Raw genomic sequence first — 19,954 nt, 5'->3', positions numbered from 1 at the left:
CCTATACTCAACTCCTCTTGTTATGAAGGCCAACATTCCATTGGCTTTCTTCACTGCCTGCTGTGCCTGCATGCTTCCTTTCAGTGACTGATGCACTAGGACACCCAGATCTCGTTGTACGTCTCCTGTTCCTAACTTGACACCATTCAGATAATGAATATCCTGCAGACCTTTGCCCTGCTGCCCCAGCACACGGCAGTGAAGATGCTGGCACTGGCTACCACCGATTGGTAGAACATCTGCAGCATCTCACTGCAGATGTTGAAGGAGCTTTGAAGCTTACTAATCAGTGTGCTCACAGAACACTGCCATTTCTTTGTATCTGTCACATTTTTTAGGACTGATACATAAAAGAAAGGAAAGCCTTGAATTTATTGAACTCTTTTCACAACCACATCAAAGTGTTTTACACAGAATAGAGTAGAATTGAAGTGTAGTCACACTGCAGGGCAGGGAAACACCACCGCCTGTTTGTGCACAGGCAGGTCCCAGAGATAACAAGGTGAGGATTGATCATGTACCCTGGCCTTGGTGGTACTGAGAGAGTGATGAATGTTGGACAAGGGCCAGAACCAGGTGGTGCCGTCAGCGATGGCAGCCTCGCCAACGGTCTGTCTGTCTTTTCATATTTTTCTGTTATTTTTAGTGTGTTTTAAAAGTGTTTGTTTTGAAAAAAAAATCAATTTCTGACCTTGCCAGAGATGCGATTGTTTCCCGGATCGTATCTCCGGTCACTCTGTGGCCTAACATCGTGGAGCTGGCGGCCTTGCTCGGGACTGACTTTGAGCCCCACCGTGGGGCCGTGGACTTACCATCGGAGCCTGCGATCCCTCACCTGGGATCAATGCTCCAACCGCGGCCTACAGATTTCAACATCGAGGAGCTCGCAGTCTCCGGTAGAGGCTAATGTCGGGAAGCTCCAAGCCGCAGGAGGTTCAACTAGCCCCGACCCAGGGTCCGATCGCCCGGCTCAGGGGAGCAGAGATCCCCCCGATGTGGGAGCTTGATCGACCCGACACGGAGGGCTCGAACACCGGCTACGGGAGCCAAGATCATCCCGACAACGGAAGGCTCGAGGCCCCCGACTGCAGAGAACAAAGAAGAGAAGAGATTGAACTTTTCTTCACCTTCCATCACAGTGAGAAATGTGGAGGAGTCACTGTGGTGGATGTTCATGTTAAAATGTATTTTGTGTGTTCCGTTGCTTTTTACTGGTATGATGGTATGGCAAATCAAATTCCTCGTATGTTGCAAAACCTGCTTGGCTAATAAAGTATGATTATGATTATCATATCATATCATATCATATATATACAGCGCAGAAACAGGCCTTTTCGGCCCACCAAGTCCGCGCCGCCCAGCGATCCCCGTACATTAACACCATCCTACACCCACTAGGGACAATTTTTTACATTTACCCAGCCAATTAACCTTCAAACCTGTACGTCTTTGGAGACATTAAGACATGACCATGAGGATTCTTGACGTCAGCAAATGCTCCTTCACACAGATAGTGATCAAACATGGGGGCCAGACTGCTAATAAAATAATGGAGATAAAGACTTTTTCACCAGCCGCCATCTCTGTTGCTCCATGGATAACAATGACAATAGAAAACAACAGTGGCTCATCTTTAGAGTAATCTCAGATAGATAAATTACGATACGTCATAAGGTCATAAGAAATAGGACTAGAATTAGGCCATTCGGCCCATCAAGTCTACTCTGCCATTCAATCATGGCTGATGGGGTACCGATTGAGAATGATCAGCCATGATCACATTGAATGGCGGTGCTGGCTCAAAGGGCCGAATGGCCTCCTCCTGCACTATCCATCTCTCCCTCCTAACCCCATTCTCCTGCCTTCGCCCCATCACCTCTGACAGCCGCACTGATCAAGAATCTATCAATCTCTCCTACTCCGCAATTCTATCACGCAGCCGATAGATATTAACTGGATCACTTGAGCCATGAACATTTTTGATCGGATATCTCTTAGTTATTGTCTAACGTTGACTAACATTACAATCAATAACCTCCTAGATCTTTGTGTGTGGCGTTAAGGCTTCTGTTTATTAGGGTATTATTATGTGTTGTGGAAGCAAATCAAACATTTGGCCAAGCCCAGCGATTTTCAAGCTCTCCACCATTTCTACTTTGACATTATTGATGCTGACTCCATTATGTACACTATACATAATAGTGTATCTCATTCAGTAATATACACTACATTACATAGAGTGGAATGGGCTGGCATTTCTATGCAATAAGACGGAGAGCTGACTGCTCAATCATGTGGTCTGTTGTTCAGACAATAAACTAGAACCTACATGCTGTTTGGTGCAATATGAAACACAGCTTGCCTCGTTCATCATCTAAATAACAGTGTCTGCACTCCACGATCAACTCAAAGTTTCTGGGGCATGTTGGTTGGTCTGTGTGCAAGCATTATTTGTCTTTGCTAGGCATGGATCTGGGTTTTTTTCTTGTTCTTTGTTTTATTCTTTGTTATTTTGTTATGTTAGACTGTGTGTTTCGAACTGCTCTTATGAGTGAAGCACAACTCCCTGTTTGAGAACCTCTTCACCAGTCAGTAGATACTCAAGTTAGTATTTGATAATGTACAGAGGACAAAGAACAGGAGACCTTTCAATACATCAATGTTAGCTTCTGAAATCCCCTCTGCCATCAAACCTGCCTCTCGACATCAAATCTCTTTTTTGAGTTTAAATTACGATGAATTCGCAAAGGGCTGCCAACCCACCAATGAGCAGTAATAATAGATTGAAGTATCCCTGGTTAACTCATCCCTTCCCACCCACACCACCCCAACCCAGGTAGCTTCACTGCAACCTCAGAAGATGCAACACTTTCATATGAAGAAAGACTGGATAGACTCGGCTTGTACTCGCTGGAATTTAGAAGATTGAGGGGGGATCTTATAAAAACTTACAAAATACTTAAGGGGTTGGACAGGCTAGATGCGGGAAGATTGTTCCCGATGTTGGGGAAGTCCAGAACAAGGGGTCACAGTTTAAGGATAAGGGGGAAGTCTTTTAGGACCGAGATGAGAACGTTTTTTTTCACACAGAGAGTGGTGAATCTGTGGAATTATCTGCCACAGAAGGTAGTTGAGGCCAGTTCATTGGCTATATTTAAGAGGGAGTTAGATGTGGCCCTTGTGGCTAAAGGGATCAGGGGGTATGGAGAGAAGGCAGGTACAGGATACTGAATTGGATGATCAGCCATGATCATATTGAATGGCGGTGCAGGCTCGAAGGGCCGAATGGCCCACTCCTGCACCTATTTCCTATGTTTCTATGTTTCTAACACCTGCCGCTACACCTACTCCCTTGATTCTGTCCAGCCTGTCCCGCTGAGTTACTCCAGCATTTTGTGTCTATCTTACGTTCATGCTACTGTCTAGAATGCTTCAAATGTTTAATAAATGGGAAGTATTCTTCTATTTGATACGATTTGAATAATGAAATAGATTATCATTCTAAACAAGATTTTAACATGAGCAGTATTTGGCTTTGAGGATGATGGTGGCTTTGGAAATGAGCAAAGCGCCCTCCAAGATTGCTTTAGAAAGGCTTCAGCACGGGGCGGTCATGGTGGCGCAGCGGTAGAGTTGCTGCCTTACAGCGAATGCAGCGCCAGAGACCCGGGTTCCATCCCGACTACGGGTGCTGTCTGTACGGATTTTGTACGTTCTCCCCGTGACCAGCGTGGGTTTTCTCCGAGATCTCCGGTTTCCTCCCACATTCCAAAGCAAACAGTTATGTAGGTAAATTGGTTGGGTAAATGTAAAAATTGTCCCCAGTATGTGTAGGATAGTGTTTTAATATGCGGGGATCGGTGGTGGGCCAAAGGGCCTGTTTCCGCGCTGAATCTCTAAAACTAAAGCTAAAGTTCCATGTTCTGAGGCACCAATATCACCAACAAGTTTGTAGTTCATCAGTAACAGGAACAGAATTAAGCCATTCGGCCCATCGAGTCTACACTGCCATTCAATCATGGCTGACCAATCTTTCCCTCTCAACCCCATTCTCCTGCCTTCTTCTTGTAACCTTTGACACACTTAGAACTAAGAACCTGTCAATCTCTGCTTTAAAAATACCCAATGACTTGGTCTCCACAGCTGTCTGTGTCAATGCATTCCACAGATTCACCATCTGATAAAATCCTCCATTTGTCCTGGACTACCCTAATAGATGCAATGGCAAAGAAGTTATCACACTACTCTACTTCCTCAGAAGAGTAAGGACGTTCAGTGTATCTCCGACTCTTCCCAACTTCTACAGGTGCACCAAGAAAACCTTTTGCAGGATGCATCACAGCTTGGTTGGCAACCGCTCTGCTCAAGACCATAAGAAATAGCAGAGAGTTGTGGATGCACTTCAGTCCTCCACCTGAGGCTACAATCCAGCCTCCACCCCATCAACTCCATCTACACCACCCTGCCGCGGGAAGGCAGTCAATATAATCAAGGACCATTTTCACTCCCTTCATTCCATCTTCTCCCCTCTCCCGATGGGCAAAATATACAAAGGCTTGAAACACATACACATACATACCACCCGATTTAGGAACAGTTTCTTCCCCGCTGTTATCAGACTACGAAAAGGTTCTCCCATAAGCTAGAGTTCCAGTACCTATCTTCCAGCCTACCTCATTGTGGACCCTGCACTTTTTTTGGTATCTGCACTTTCTCTGTAAATGTATTGGTATCAAGCTGTAACACTGTGCTCTGCACTCTAGTATTTTTTCTCTTTGCGCTACCTGTTGTGTATGGCTTGGTTGTATTCATGTCCAGTATGCGTTGACTTGACTGAATAGCAGGCAGACAAAGCTTTTCACTGTATCACGTGACAACAGTAAACATACAACACAATCACGAGTGACCATCTTTCGGAAGAACAGAGTACAATCAGAATGGGTGATGATAAAAGGCCAGAACAAAAAATACTTGTTCACATTCCCCACTGATGGTCAAAGGGACATTCATCAGGAGAAAATGCCAAAAGCCACAAATCACTACAGAGAGTGGTGAAGACAGCACAGCACATCACTGGCAACTATCTCCCAGCCATTCAGGACATGTTCTACCAGCGGTGCCTGCGGAAGGCACGCAGCATCATCAAGGACCACAGCCACCCATCACGCAGGCTGTTCTCCTTGTTACCGTCAGGCAGACGATACAGGAGTATGGCTGCGTGTACAACCAGACTTAAGAACAGTTTCTACCATCAGGCCATCAGGCTTCTGAACGCATAAACACATTTCACATCATATATATTGATTGTTTTTAATATTGTCTTTTTACCTTACTAATGTCATTTAAAAAAAATCTTATTTATCCTTGGAATATTACTGCTGAGGTGACCCGTTGTCTTGTTAAATACATTTCATTGTATCGTTGACCCTGTGCCAACCTACATATGACAAATAAAATGTATTATTATTATTATTATAATCGTGTGGAGATTTTAACCTTCAAATAAACTGACCAAGCCATAATGGAACATAATCCCACTCGTTTAAATTGAGAAGTCTAGGGGGACATGAGGCCCCTTCAAACCGAACAGTGAAAGGCTTAGATAGAGTGGATGTGGAGAGGATGTTTCCATGAGTGGGAGAGTTTGGGACCTGAGGGCACAGCCTCAGAATTAAAGGACGTTCCTTTTGGACGATGAGGAGGAATTTCTATAGCCAGAGGGTGCTGAATCTGTGGAATTCATTGCTACAGAGGGCTGTGGAGGGTATTTTTAAGGTGGAGATTGTCAGATTGTTGATTAGTGCGGGTGTCAGGGGTTATGGGGAGAAGGCAGGAGAATGGGGTTGAGAGGGAGAGATAGATCAGCCACGATTGAATGGCAGAGTAGATTTGATGGGCCGAATGGCCTAATTCTGCTCCAATGACTTGTGAACTTCATGTGGGAATGCTACCAAGATTGACTAGGAACACTTGGTTGAACATTTAGCCCCACTCAAAGAAAACGTGTGTGTCTACCTACAGCAGCACCTCCCCATGGAACAATGGCAAGGGGTTGAATGGTCTACTTGTGTTTCAACGTCTTGTGGCCAACCTTGCCCTCCCCTGAACATCCAGTGGGAGCCCTGGCAGTGATGAAGAGCAACAAGCTCTTCACGCCAAATGCTGATTTAAAAAATAATATATTACTTTCATGTCCCTGCCAAGAAATGCAGATGGCAAATGTATCACTGCCATAAGAGACTGCAGCTGACTGAGTGTTGTATCTTCCTGAGCAATAAACAATCTCCTGGGGGAACTCAGTGGGTCGAGCAGCCTCAATGGAGGGACATGGACAGTCGAGGTTCTGGGTTGGGTCCCAACATTGGGACTGAAAAAGACGAGGGGTGAGAGTTTGTATAAAGAGGTGGGGTGGAGGAGCAAGAAGCTGGCAAGCAATAGGTGGGTCCATGTATTAGTCATAGTGTCATGTAGTCTTAAAGTGTGGAAACAGGCCCTTCAACCCAACTTCCCACACCGGCCAACATGTCCCAACACCGGCCTACATTAGTATCACCTGCCTGCGTTTGAACCATATGTCTGATATATCAATGTACCTGTCTGTACCTCCTCTGGCAGCTCATTCCATATTCCCACCACCCTTTGCATGAAAAAGATTCCTATTAAATCTTCCCCCCCCCCCCCTTGCCTTAAATCTATGTCCTCTGGTTCTCGATTCCCCTACTCTGGGGAAGAGACTCTGTGCGTCCACCCGATCTATTCCTCTCATGATTTTCTACACAGAGGATCACCCCTCACCCTCCTGCGCTCCAAGGAACAAAGCCCCAGCCTGCTCAACGCTCCCTATAGCTCAAGCCCTCGAGTCCTGGCAACATCCTCGTAAATCTCTGCGCCCTTCCCAGATGTAAGGAAGGGCTAATTGACAAATGGAGTCAGGTTGGCAGAGGGTAGGGTTGCCAACTATCCCATATTAGCCGAGACATCCCATATTTTGGGCTAAATTCCTTTGTCCCGTACGAGACCGCCCTTGTCCTGTATTATGCCCAGGGGGGCGCTGTAGGCCCGGACGGCGCTGTAGGCCTGGACACTGTAGGTCCGGACACTGTAAGCCCGGACAGTGTAGGCCCGGAGGCCCGGGCGCCGCCTCCTATACGTTGCGTAGCAACCCCCCTCCCGGCCCGGGCGGCCGCCATTGGAGGAGCGGGAGCACATGGCCGCTGGCTGGGTGAAGTCACGTGGGGCGCGGGGCGGTGATGTTACCCTTTGTCCCTTATTTGGGAGTGAGGAAGTTGGCAACCCCTAGCAGAGGGACAGGTGGAAGTAGCAACAAGAGCTGGGAAGTGACAGGTGGGACAGGTGGGACAACAAAGGGCTACGGATCATGGAATCCGAGTGGAAAGAAGGTGAAGCATGGAACCAAATAAGGGAAGTAGCGTCAGCAGATGGGAACAGTGTGGGGAGGGGATCCAGTGGGCCGAGTGGATGGGTAATGGGCAGGGGGAGTGGGTGTGGTAGAAACTGGGTGGGGGGTGGATAGTAACTGGGTGGGGGGTGGATAGTAACTGGGTGGGTGTGATAGTAACTGGGTGGGGGTGGAAAGTAACTGGGTGGGGGTGGATAGTAACTGGGTGGGGGTGGATAGTAACTGGGTGGGGGTGGATAGTAACTGGGTGGGGGTGGATAGTAACTGGGTGGGGGTGGATAGTAACTGGGTGGGGGTGGATAGTAACTGGGTGGGGGTGGATAGTAACTGGGTGGGGGTGGATAGTAACTGGGTGGGGGTGGATAGTAACTGGGTGGGGGTGGATAGTAACTGGGTGGGGGTGGATAGTAACTGGGTGGGGAATGGATAGTAACTGGGTGGGGGATGGATGTAAAGAAGGGAGTGTGTGAGAGGACCTGGTTAAACCAGAAGAGAGAAAGGGACAGAGGGGGAGCTTCCTCATAGGCTCCGTGCTTCACCTTTCATTTCTATCAGATACCACCACCTGTGGCCATTTGCTGTCTCAACTCATCACCTGCGTAGGAAGGAACAACAGATGCTGATTTATACCAAGGATGGACACAAAATAACTCAGTGGGTCAGGCAGCATCTCTGGAGAAATGAATAGGTGACGTTTTAGGTTCCGAACCCTTCTTCAGACTGAAGAAGGGTCCCGACCTGAAACGTCACCTGTTCATGTTCTCCAGAGATGCAGCCTGACTCACTGAGTTACCCCAGCATTTTATGTCAACCTATCACCTCCCAGTTTCTGTCGCCATCTCCACACTTCCTTCCCCCAATCAACCCTCTGAACTTGGATACCCCTATCACTTGCAGTTCTTGCTGCACCCTTCCCCTCCCCCCACCACTCCCCCCCCCCCCCCCCCCCCCTCACCTTTACACTGGCCATCTCCCCACTGCACATTCATTTAACCTTGTCAGTCTAGACGAAGGGTCCTGACACGCTGAGTTCCCCCAACAGATAACCTGTTGCTTCTAATCTCATCCTATGTGGTTGGTCTCTTGTGCCTCCTATATCTTCTGGTCCAGATGTGACTTCATATTGAAGAGTGGATGGCATCTGTGAACTGAGTAATTAGCACTCCATGAATAACTTTCCTTCACTATTTTTCAACTCACTGCAAAGCTACATTCTTGGTTACATCCCTCCACACTGCAGCACAGAAATTGATTTAAGAAGAAAAACGAAAAACTGTTAATTTTACCCCAAAACACTCTAGCTGCCCAGAGCCTTCCTCAATGGGAACAAATGCTGGGAGATTATTCCTGTACCACAGGTTTTCTGTCCACGATTCTGAATTGTCACTGGCAATCTGAGTTTACAAAGATTTACATTGTGCAGTGTTAAATATCCTTTGTCATTTTTACAGTTGTAGCTGTATTTTTTAAGATCCCCTGGTTGTGTGCAACTGGACTATTTATTTCACACACAGAGAGTCCACTGGGACTGAATGTGTTCTGTGGCAGGGGGTTGGCTCTACGTGAGTTCAGCTCAGATTGAATATTAAAATATGCAGGATATAACTCTGGCGCTGACAGAGAGAGGTCTATGCTGCAGACAGTCAGGCGGTCAGACCCATGCACCAACAAGCAATGGGAGTGTGAAAGGAGAGGGGAGGGTGAGAGAGAGAGCAGCATCTCGGAATGTCTGGGGACCGCCGCTGGGATGGAGAGGATTTAAAGACGCAGGATGTTCAGCCCAAAGTGAAAGAGCAGATTATGTGCATTGTGAAAGATCTGGAAGTGGTTCTCGGGGAACTGAAGACTGTGTCCACTGAGATGAAAGAGGTGGGTACGTGTCCACTTTGGTCACAGAATTATAGCTTTCAGTGTCAGCAGTCTGATTTCAGTCAATTCTTGGGCTGAGTTTTCTTTCTGGGGCTTTTTGAATCTGCTTGAACTGTGGAAAAAGCTCACTTCTAAATGTGATCTTGTTGAGTGTTTTGGGCTGTACGAGGAAATGCGGGGCTGGTTTGAAAGAATGACTTATTATAAGAAAGAACATCCTGCAACTGTGCTGTTTGAGGTAAGATTTCTCCTATGACATCCAGTGATTAATGCTAGTTGTAAGAGCTGAAATACACCAATATGTATAAAAAATACAAAATTACATTAATCTAAACACAGCCAATACTGTTGTTGTAGGGACAAATGTTGAAAAATTAAATTAAAAAAGCAAAATGCTGGAGGCAGGCAACTCGAGCTTGGAACATTATAGTTCCCTAAACCATTACCCGGGTTTTCTCCAGATGCTGACAGATGTGCTGAGCATCTACAGTAATTGCTCGGTTAGTTTCAGTTGGATCTGTGCGGTAGGTGGGATTGCTTTGAGCAATGTTGAGTCGGTCATTGTAGCAGGGGATGCAGCATTGACAAATGTCACACTCAGCAGATTAAAAGTGACCTATCCCGTTTAAACATTCGCCATCATTTATTGAGACGTGCTGACATCTGCAAACTGCAAGCACAAGTAGATTGCGGTTGATGTGGGGGTAGATTTAAGAAGCCTCGCATTTTCCACAGTCCACCCTCTCTCATTGTAACTTCTTGTGCCATCGTCCTCCGCCAAAGTGGGCTTTCTTAGTGTTGGTGCCTTGAATGTAACGTCAGTAGGTTATTTGTCTAGTAGTGTGTGGAGTGTAGCGATGAACCAGAGCCAGCCTTGATCTCATCTTGGCTGACCACTAGACGTCTACTTCCCACCTGCCGCCAATGCAGAGTTTACGATGCTTGCTTTCTCTCTCTCTCTCTGCAACAATGATATTAGTTGCGATTGTATCAACGAAAGCAATCACAATGATAGACACAGAGTGCTGGAGTAACTCAGCGGGTCAGGCAGCATCTCGGGAGAAAAGGAATGGGTGTCGTTTCGGGTCGAGACCCCTCTTCTCTCCAGAGACCCTGCCTGTCCCGCTGAGTTACCCCAGCACGCTGTGTCTATCTTCGATTTAAACCAGCATCTGCAGTTCTTTCCCATGCAATTAACATGATGCCAGTTTAATACTTGGACTGAAGTCCTGACAAATCGCGTACCTCCATGATCCCACGTTTACAAAGCCGTGTCTCTGAGGAATGACTTTAGGTGTCTGAGAAATTGGAAAGCGTCAGGCAACGACACAGGCCGTTAACTGCGGCACTTTGTAACACAACGTCACTTATATAACATGAAATCCCTCCTGCAATGAATCTACCCGCTCGAGATAAACTTTGCATGGATCAAAACTGCTTTGGGAATAAATATAGGTATATGGGAGTACTGAGATTTAAAGTGCAATTAGCTTCAGTTTCAACGGTAAGAATTCAAGAAAAACTGTTACCTGACCACAGGGAGACGGGATACCGTGGGAGGGAGGACAGTGGCCGAGCTGTTTAGCTTTAGTTAGCGCCTGGCAGAGCTTGAAATCTCTAATTCACTCTCCATTCGCTTTATGATACAGCGGCTGGCGAATGCTGAGAGAAGTCCGTCCCTCAGTGACGAACAACATCTGCCTCCGTTATGTGTAGCGGCCTTTGTTGACTGACAGCCTCCAACACCAAATGCAAGTGAATGCTCTGTGTGTCATATCTGGCAGCAATCAAATGGCCTTCTCAACCTGCCCGTGGAAGCCAACATTACAGAGTGTGGATTCACGGGCATGTCGCAACTTCCCCTCAACACAGGCAAAGGTGTGCCGCCACAAACGTAAAGGAACCAGCACAGTTTTGGGTTCAGGGACCTCCAGATTCAGGGGCAGTTTCTTCCCGGCTGTTATCAGCCAAGTGAACCGTCCCCTCACCAACTAGAGAGCGGTACTGACCTCCCATCTACCTTGTTAGACACCCTCGGTCTATCTTAGTCGAACTTCATAAGTTCAGAAATTATAGGAACAGAATTAGGTCCATCAAGTCTACTCCGCCATTCAATCATGGCTGATCTATCTCTATCCTATCCCAATTCTCCTGCCTTCTCCCTATAACCCCTAACACCCGTTCTAATCAAGGGCTTTACTGGACTTTATCTCGCAATAAACGTTATTCCCTTTATCCTGTATCTGTACACTGTGGACAGCTTGATTAAGTAATTATGTATAGTTTTCCCACTGACTGGATACTACGCAACAAAAAAGCTTTGCACTTTGCACTGTACCTCGGTACATGTAAGAATAAACTAAACGACTAAGAAGAGAACAAGTGGCGGCAACTATTTTCTCTGTTTCTATTTTTCTATCTAGATCAGACAGATGAGATTTGCTTCAATCTCATCACTATTCCAATCATACAAGTCTAGGCAGAGAATATTACTCACCTATTTATTCCATATAAGATATCACAATGGGCGCCTATTCTATCTTTTGCACAGATCTGGTCATCAGCATTCAGATGTGGGGGCTCTGCCTGATGTTACACACTGGAGCACCCCAAAATCCCCAGCATCTTTTCTAGGATCATCTCAGCCAGAGATCCACCTGGCCATGTCTGTATTGCTATTCCACATTGGGCAAGGTAGCCACTAACCAAGGTGCAATGAAAAGCCTCCGTATTTATTTTCTTTCCAACTATATACGTATGTTGTTGAACCTCTCTGGATTGCACCAATGTAGTATTTGGACTGTACTTACAATGAACTGATCATCATCATGTTGAAAATGTCAGAGGGTTCACTTTGAATGCAACATAGAAACATAGAAAATAGGTGCAGGAGTAGGCCATTCAGCCCTTCGAGCCAGCACCGCCATTCAATGTGATCATGGCTGATCATCCCAAATCAGTACCCTGTTCCTGCTTTCTCACCATACCCCTTGATTCCGTTAGTCCTAAGAGCTAAATCTAACTCTCTCTTGAAAACATCCAGTGAATTGGCCTCCACTGCCTTCTGTGGCAGAGAATTCCACAGACTCACAACTCACTGAAGTAGTTGAGGTGGGTACCATAACAAATTTAAGAGATACTGCCTGTTCCGATGAGTTACTCCAGCATTTTATGTCTTCCTTCGGTTTAAACCAGCAGTTCCTTCACATACACACATTTAAAAGTTGTTTTTGACTAACCTTTTCAGCTTTATCATATCATATCATCTATCTACAGCCGGAAACAGGCCTTTTCGGCCCTCCAAGTCCGTGCCGCCCAGTGATCCCCGTACATTAACACTATCCTACACCCACTAGGGACAATTTTTACATTTACCCAGCCAATTAACCTACATACCTGTACGTCTTTGGAGTGTGGGAGGAAACCGAAGATCTCGGAGAAAACCCACGCAGGTCACGGGGAGAACGTACAAACTCCTTGCAGTGCAGCACCCGTAGTCAGGATCGAACCTGTGTCTCCGGCGCTGCATTCGCTGTAAAGCAGCAACTCTACCGCTGCGCTACCGTGCCGCCCGGTAATGTACATGGATAGGGAAGGTTTGGAGGGATATGGGCCAAATTCAGGCTACTGGGACAGGCTTAGATGGGGCATCTTGGGTGGCATGAACGAGTGGGCCAACGCCAGTTTCCATGCTGTATGATCACATTCGTCTAATTTTCCAGTTTGCTTTTTCCTTGGTCCTATTAATTAGTCAAAATTGTCCTTGAAACATATTACTGAATCTGTTACCACCCATCCATTTGATTCGTGCGTCTCATAACAAACATTCTGTGTGGAGGACGATAAAGCTCCTCGTTCCCCCCACTGATTACAGACAATAGACAATAGGTGCAGGAGGAGGCCATTCGGCCCTTCGAGCCAGCACCACCATTCAATGTGATCATGGCTGATCATTCTCAATCAATACCCCGTTCCTGCCTTCTCCCCATACCCCCTGACTCCGCTATCCTTAAGAGCTCTATCCAGCTCTCTCTTGAATGCATTCAGAGAATTGGCTTCCACTGCCTTCTGAGGCAGAGAATTCCACAGATTCACAACTCTCTGACTGAAAAAGTTTTTCCTCATCTCAGTTCTAAATGGCCTACCCCTTATTCTTAAACTGTGGCCCCTTGTTCTGGACTTCCCCAACATTGGGAACATGTTTCCTGCCTCTAACGTGTCCAACCCCTTAATAAACTTATACGTTCCGATAAGATCTCCTCTCATCCTTCTAAATTCCAGTGTGTACAAGCCTAGTCGCTCCAGTCTTTCAACATATGATAGTCCCACCATTCCGAGAATTAACCTAGTAAACCTACGCTGCACACCCTCAATAGCAAGAATATCCTTCCTCAAATTTGGAGACCAAAACTGCACACAGTACTCCAGGTGCGGTCTCACTAGGGCCCTGTACAACTGCAAAAGGACCTCTTTGCTCCTATACTCAGCATTTTGTCACAAACATTAAGTCAGCACCTTTGGCTAACACCACTCTCACCACTGAATGTGCTTCCTCGTATTCACTCTACAGATTCCCTCATTCTGACCTCTGCTAAATCTCCCTTCAACCATCTCTGTGAGAAGAAGAAAATACATTTTTCTCATGTATCTCTCTTTCTCAAGGGAAAGGTTTAGGGAGATTTATCAGAGGTCAAAATTACAGGATGAAGCAATTAAAATTAATGGAGGAAGTTACCAATGGAAATGGTTGATTTAGATGAATACGGTGAGATCTCAGATACTTACATCAATCACTTCCATTATTTCATCAAACTTGCTAGATCCAGTTTGTCCAGAAATTAATTAATTCATGTCCATTGCCTTTAATTTACCTACATTTTACAAATTTACAAATTACTTTGTCAGTTTGTCAAGGGAGCAGCGGTAGAGTTGCTGCCTTACAGCGCTTGCAACATCAGAGACCCGGGTTCCATCCTGACTACGGGCGCTGTCTGTATGGAGTTTGTACGTTCTCCCTGTGACCTGCGTGGGTTTTCTCAGAGATCTTCGGTTTCCTCCCACACTCCAAAGGCGTTCAGGTTTGTAGGTTAATTGGCTTGATATGCGTGTAAATTTTCCCTAGTGTGTGCAGGATAATGTTAATATGCGGGGATCGCTGGTCGGTGCGGACTCGGTGGGCCAAAGGGTCTGTTTCTGTGCTGTATCTCTAAAGCAAACTAAACTAAAATTAAGAGGCTGACTGGTGCCTCCATTATTTTTTACCCTTTCCCTTGTGCGTGCTTGCTTACATTAATTACATTGAGGAGTAGACAGCTTTTCATGATTGGCCTCAAAAGTCAGATTCCATGGGTTAAGTCATCCAAGCTTCAGAGCTCTGTTGTAATATGATCCATGCTGGCAACTGCTCAGATCTTACCATTAATAAAAAGTGAAATGGAAGTCAGCTGTGGTCAGCAGAGAACCTGTACAAATGACTATTTGGGAATGGTACAGAATAGGGCAGTACCAGCCTGACAGCAAAATAGGAAAGATAAATTTTAAACTCTGGAGCCTGCCAGCTTGTGAAGAATGAGAAGTGGATTTATGGAGATTCTAATGATTTTTCTGGTTGCTTTGGGATAATCAGTTTTATCTTCAGACCATGCACTATGACACTGAAACAAATGTTGATAGTAGATTAATAAATCTACTGAAATGGCAGAAATATATTTATTACTTAGAATATCACTATCAAACCAGTGAACATTCATTTTGCTACAACCAAAGACAGGTTATCTACAGACATTCGTTTCCCTGTTTTTTTTTCTGTTAATGTAATATTAATTTAATTTTTCCGCTAACTTAATCTCCAATAACAGAGTAAATGGAATCCTAATTTAATTGTTTCCTAATGTCAGGATATTACAAGGATTCTATCATTACATTTGCAGTTAATGTGCTGCACAAAGTTTCCTTCATATATGCATCTCCTTCTACATTCTTTCCTGGAAATGCATTGGTGCGGCAAATATCTGATTTATTCCTCCTCTGGGATCTTATTTTAACATGTTTGGACAACTAATGGCGGCACGGTTGCGCATTGGTAGAATTTCTGCCTTGCAGCACCAGAGACCCGCATAGGAATTGTCCTTTACAAATCCACTATGGGCACCATTGTAATCTTTTGCAATTTATAGAAAGGGTTCACCTAATTAACACAAAGTTCATTTGAGAACTGCTTAAAAATGCATTGATAAGTCGGAGCCAAGTGAGATGTTATAGTAAAATTGATAATGGATTGGGAAAGTTAGGTATTGTCCCTTTAGTGGAAACTCACTGGTTGAAGGGAAACAGAAAAGGAGGTTTGAACGATCTGATCTGCTGATTCCCACTGCAGGAGGCACGAGATGAAATCATAGATTGATTCTGAAACCTCTGGTTCTACCTGCAAGTTGATCTGGAAACCTGCTCTGGATAATCACTCTAAATTCAAGATAGCAGAGGAGCATACATCTTAGAAATTTGGAGCAGCAGCATCAGTTGATCCTATTTTGATGTATACAAATACAGTAATATCAGGATGAAGGGGTGTATTTTGAGAAGATTCCCAAAAATATCATAGAATTCTGCATGAAGATTCACTGAAATAGAATGGCAATGACTATTATTTTTTATGACGTGCTATTAATGTAAAAAAATGAGGAAATTCATTCATTCCTCATATTTATGTAAAAAAATGAGGAAATTCACTCGTAAGGGCGGCACGGTGGCGCAGCGGTTGAGTTGCAGCATTACAGTGCTTACAGCGCCAGAGTCCCGGGTTCGATCCTGGCTACGGGTGCTTGTCTGTACAGTGTTTGTACATTCTCCCCGTGACCTGCGTGGGTTTTCTCCGAGATCTTCAGTTTCCTCCCACACTCCAAAGACGTACAGGTCTGTAGGTTAATTGGCTTGGTATAAATGTAGATTGTCCCTAGTGTTGGATAGTGTTAATATGCGGGGATCACTGGTCGGCGTGGATTCGGTGGACCAAAAGGCCTGTTTCCACATTTTATCTCTAAACTTAACTAATTCTATTACTTCAACCCTCTGTTCAATTTTCCTATTTCATGAAACAACCATTATTTGGTTCCTTATCAAATGCCCTTTGAAAAATATAGCATTCACCTCATCTACACAACGTTAAACCTTCCAAATAAAAGTTGTATTATTATAAGGATGTTGCCAGGATTAGAGGGTTTGAGATAAAGGGAGAGGTTGAGCAGGCTGGGACTCGAGTCCCTGGAATGCAGGAGAATGTGGGGTGATCTTATAGAGGTGTATAAAATGATGAGAGGAATAGATCGGGTTGATGCACAGAGTCTCTTGCCCAGAGTAGGCAAATCAAAAACCAGAGAACATAGGTTTAAGGTGAAGGGGGAAAGATTTTACAGGAATCTGAGTAACTTTTTCACGCAAAGGGTGGTGGGTGTATGGAACAAGCTGCCAGATGAGGTAGTTGAGGCAGGAACTATTGCAAGATTTAAGAAGCAATTAGACAGGTACATGGATAGATCAGGTTTGGTGGAGTATGGGCCAAACGCAGGCAGGTGGGACTAGTGTGGATGAGACCTGTTGGTCGATGTGGGCAAGTTGGGTCCGTTCCCACGCTGTATGACTATATGACTATTAACCACAAGGCCCCTTTCATTAAAGTGATCCTGCCTAATCATATTATTATTTTCTGAGACTTCTGGTAGCACTTTCTTAATTAATTCCCCATACATTATGCTGGGTTAACTGGTTTGTGGTACTTCTTGCCTCTCTTTAGCCAGTGATGTTGTAGGGGTTGTCAGGAACACTTTCAGCAAAGTTGATCTCCAATGCACTTTATCATGTTCAAGAAGATGAAGTGCTTGTGGGAAACTGGTTCACCTAACAATTCCAACAATTCGATCAACACCATTAATGACTTTTTCTGGCAGCTGAAGCCTGACATACCTTACGTTGACTGAATGTTATCCACATATCTGCAACCATGCAGAGATGTATACATGCTAGCACTGGATGCACTAATTTATATTTACACTGTATTGGTCTGCCACCTAGTGAACAAATGATGGCAGACTAGAGGTCAGATTTGTGTGTTCAAGTAATTTCACTATAATATATACCACATTTCAAATCCTTATTATTCTGGCAAGTGCAGAATAATCTTACTTTGCTATGAATCTTTGTATAATTGCTCAATTAATTTTCTTCTAGCTCCACATTTTATATAGTAATTATCCTGAGAATGTAATGAATAATATCAAAAACATTAAGAGTCTTGACCAGAGAGTAGAAGATTCTAATATAGCTTGGGGTTCCAGTATTATCTGCTGTGAACAAAGGTTTTACCCTTGAGATTTACAAAAAAGACATTAAAGTGATCGTTCCAGATCCATTGTTAAAAATCCCAATGATTTAAAGACTTAAAAGATTAAAATTCTCCATTCAATGTGAGGCCCAACTGGTCAAAGTTAATAGCTACAAATGCCCTTTCTCTTAATTCAATTGAGTTGAGCCAGGATCCAAATGCACTTTACGTTTAACTGAGAAAGGAAATCTATCTAATTTTAAACTGTGTAATTTCTACTTCTTAAATTATATTACAATTAGAGTAGCAAGTCTGCTCAGAATGGAATCGAGACGTTTGCTATCATCGATACTGCGCTCGATCTTCTAACTTGACAACTGGCTATTTCTGCCCCCACTTCCTTTCTCATCAGAAGTTGATCGAACCGATGGAATCTTTCGCCCGCCATCCTTCTAAGAACACTAGAAAATAGAAGGAATAATGACTCGGCCCTTCACGCTTGCCTGCCATTCAATATGTTCAAGGCAAATCTGTCCTGGACCTCACCTCCTTTCCTGTGCCAGCTCCCATAGCCCACTATTCCCTCCTCTCACAAAATATATGGCTACTTCCTCTGTAAGTAACCCCATCGTGGCTATCCCTCGGGGTCGAGGATGATGGTCTACGTTCCGTTGATTTTATGAACTCTCAGGTGGCTTATGAGTCCAAAGTTGAGCGATTGAATCAAGTATTCACTGCTTAGAGAAGAAGGAATGGATGACATTTATGGTCGAGACCATTCTTCAGACCAGAATCTGAAGGGTCTCAACCCAAAATGTCACCCATTCCTTCTCTATAGACATGCTGCCTGTCCCACTGAGTTACTCCAGGCTTTTCTTCTTTATCTAGTGTACGTTCTTTGTGACCTTGCCATCAGCCTCCATGCATTCCTGGAGACCTTTGCAACAGTCTGGTCAGCCTCAAATCAGCTGGTGCAGCATCATGAATGGCTGGAGATTTATTGAATGGACATGATAGCATGTCTTCGTATTGTACTTGTTCCTAATTGTTGCTGGAATTCAACTTCAATAGAATTACTTCTCCACAACCATGCCGGCTTTTAAGTCTCTTTGCCATTATGTCTCCTATGATTTTCATTATTCTATAGACATACAGACATTACAGAAAGCTAGCTTGACTCGTGGAGTTAGATCTGCAATGGAATTTTTACATTAGGTTGAAATTTGCAGACAAAATGGCACCACGATAGAAGTCAACATGACAACAGATACAAAAATTCCTCACCAAACTGCAGCTCATTTTGAAAAATAACTGCTTCTGAGATTGTTATGGAAAGAATATATTTAAGGATGAAGAATGGGCTACAATGTCCCAGGTTTTTGTTATTACTTTAAGCTTTAACTTATTTGATACTGGGTGTGGACTTTAAGATTAAACTGAAGCAATGTTTCCTTTGTATCTTTTTTTTAATGGATGAATAATATATAAATATAGTCAATATTAGGATGGCACCATTTACTACTGCAACTTATCTGGTTTTGCATTATTATGTAGACTGCAATAAAAAGGTCCAGATGTATTTTTTAAAGGCATATTGCCATATATGAGAGATCGAAAAATGATGGTTTAGCAAACTCCTATTGTGTTTATATCAAGATATTTCATCTTTCTTTTCATTTCCTCTAATGTATTGAGTGAAATCTGTTGGTTTTCAGGCAATGAAGATGACAAACGTGTTTTAGGGTGGGATGGAGGTTGTAGGGAATGCCATTCAAACGGGGAGGGAGTCAGTCTACCCCACGACAGAAGGGGGAGAAGTTGTACAGTTTTATAGCCATGGGGAAAAAAGATCTGTGCCGTTCTGTGCTGTATCTTGGTGGAACCAGCCTGTTGTTGAAGGTGCTCCTCAAGTTTACCAGTGTGTCACGGAGGGGGTGAGCTGTATTGTCCAAGATGCTCCACAGTTTGAGGAGCATCCTCCCCTCCAAGACCATCTCCAGGAGGAAATAGGAAGTAATTTGCTTGACAAGTAATTTACTTGATAAGATGTAAATGAGAGGCAAAATAGTAAATGGCTATTGACATAGCTCTCAGGAGAGGACACGTAAAAATAGGGGTGGAAAGAGAAGAGGCCTAAAAATTGCCCTTTTGGGTAGGTGACAGGAGAATCAGGAGGAAGTCAATGGACAAGTGTGAGAGACAAAGGGCTACAGGGAAAATACGTGGGATAATGATATTGATGGGAATGCTCGAAAACTGCCATGAACTCAACAGGCCTGGATAGAGTGGATGTGGAGAGAATGTTTCCATTAAGTGGGAGAGTCTTTGACCAGAGGCCATAGCCTCAG

The 19,954-nt window shown here is 44.4% G+C and overlaps 1 protein-coding gene across 1 annotated transcript in view; it reads left to right on the top strand.

The window, feature by feature from the left end:
- LOC144607222 (retinol dehydrogenase 12-like) overlaps window positions 1-4,382 on the top strand; it is a 73,677-nt gene extending 69,295 nt beyond the window's left edge. Inside the window, exon 7 of the mRNA XM_078423902.1 lies at window positions 4,217-4,382. Within this exon, the coding sequence (XP_078280028.1) occupies window positions 4,217-4,382 (166 nt within the window). The remainder of the gene's footprint in view (window positions 1-4,216) is intronic.
- The last annotated feature ends 15,572 nt before the right edge of the window (window positions 4,383-19,954 follow it).

Source organism: Rhinoraja longicauda, chromosome 28 (assembly GCF_053455715.1).
Source record: "Rhinoraja longicauda isolate Sanriku21f chromosome 28, sRhiLon1.1, whole genome shotgun sequence".
Classification (NCBI taxonomy): Eukaryota; Metazoa; Chordata; class Chondrichthyes; order Rajiformes; family Arhynchobatidae; genus Rhinoraja; species Rhinoraja longicauda.
This window is presented reverse-complemented; position numbering and strand designations above follow the sequence as displayed.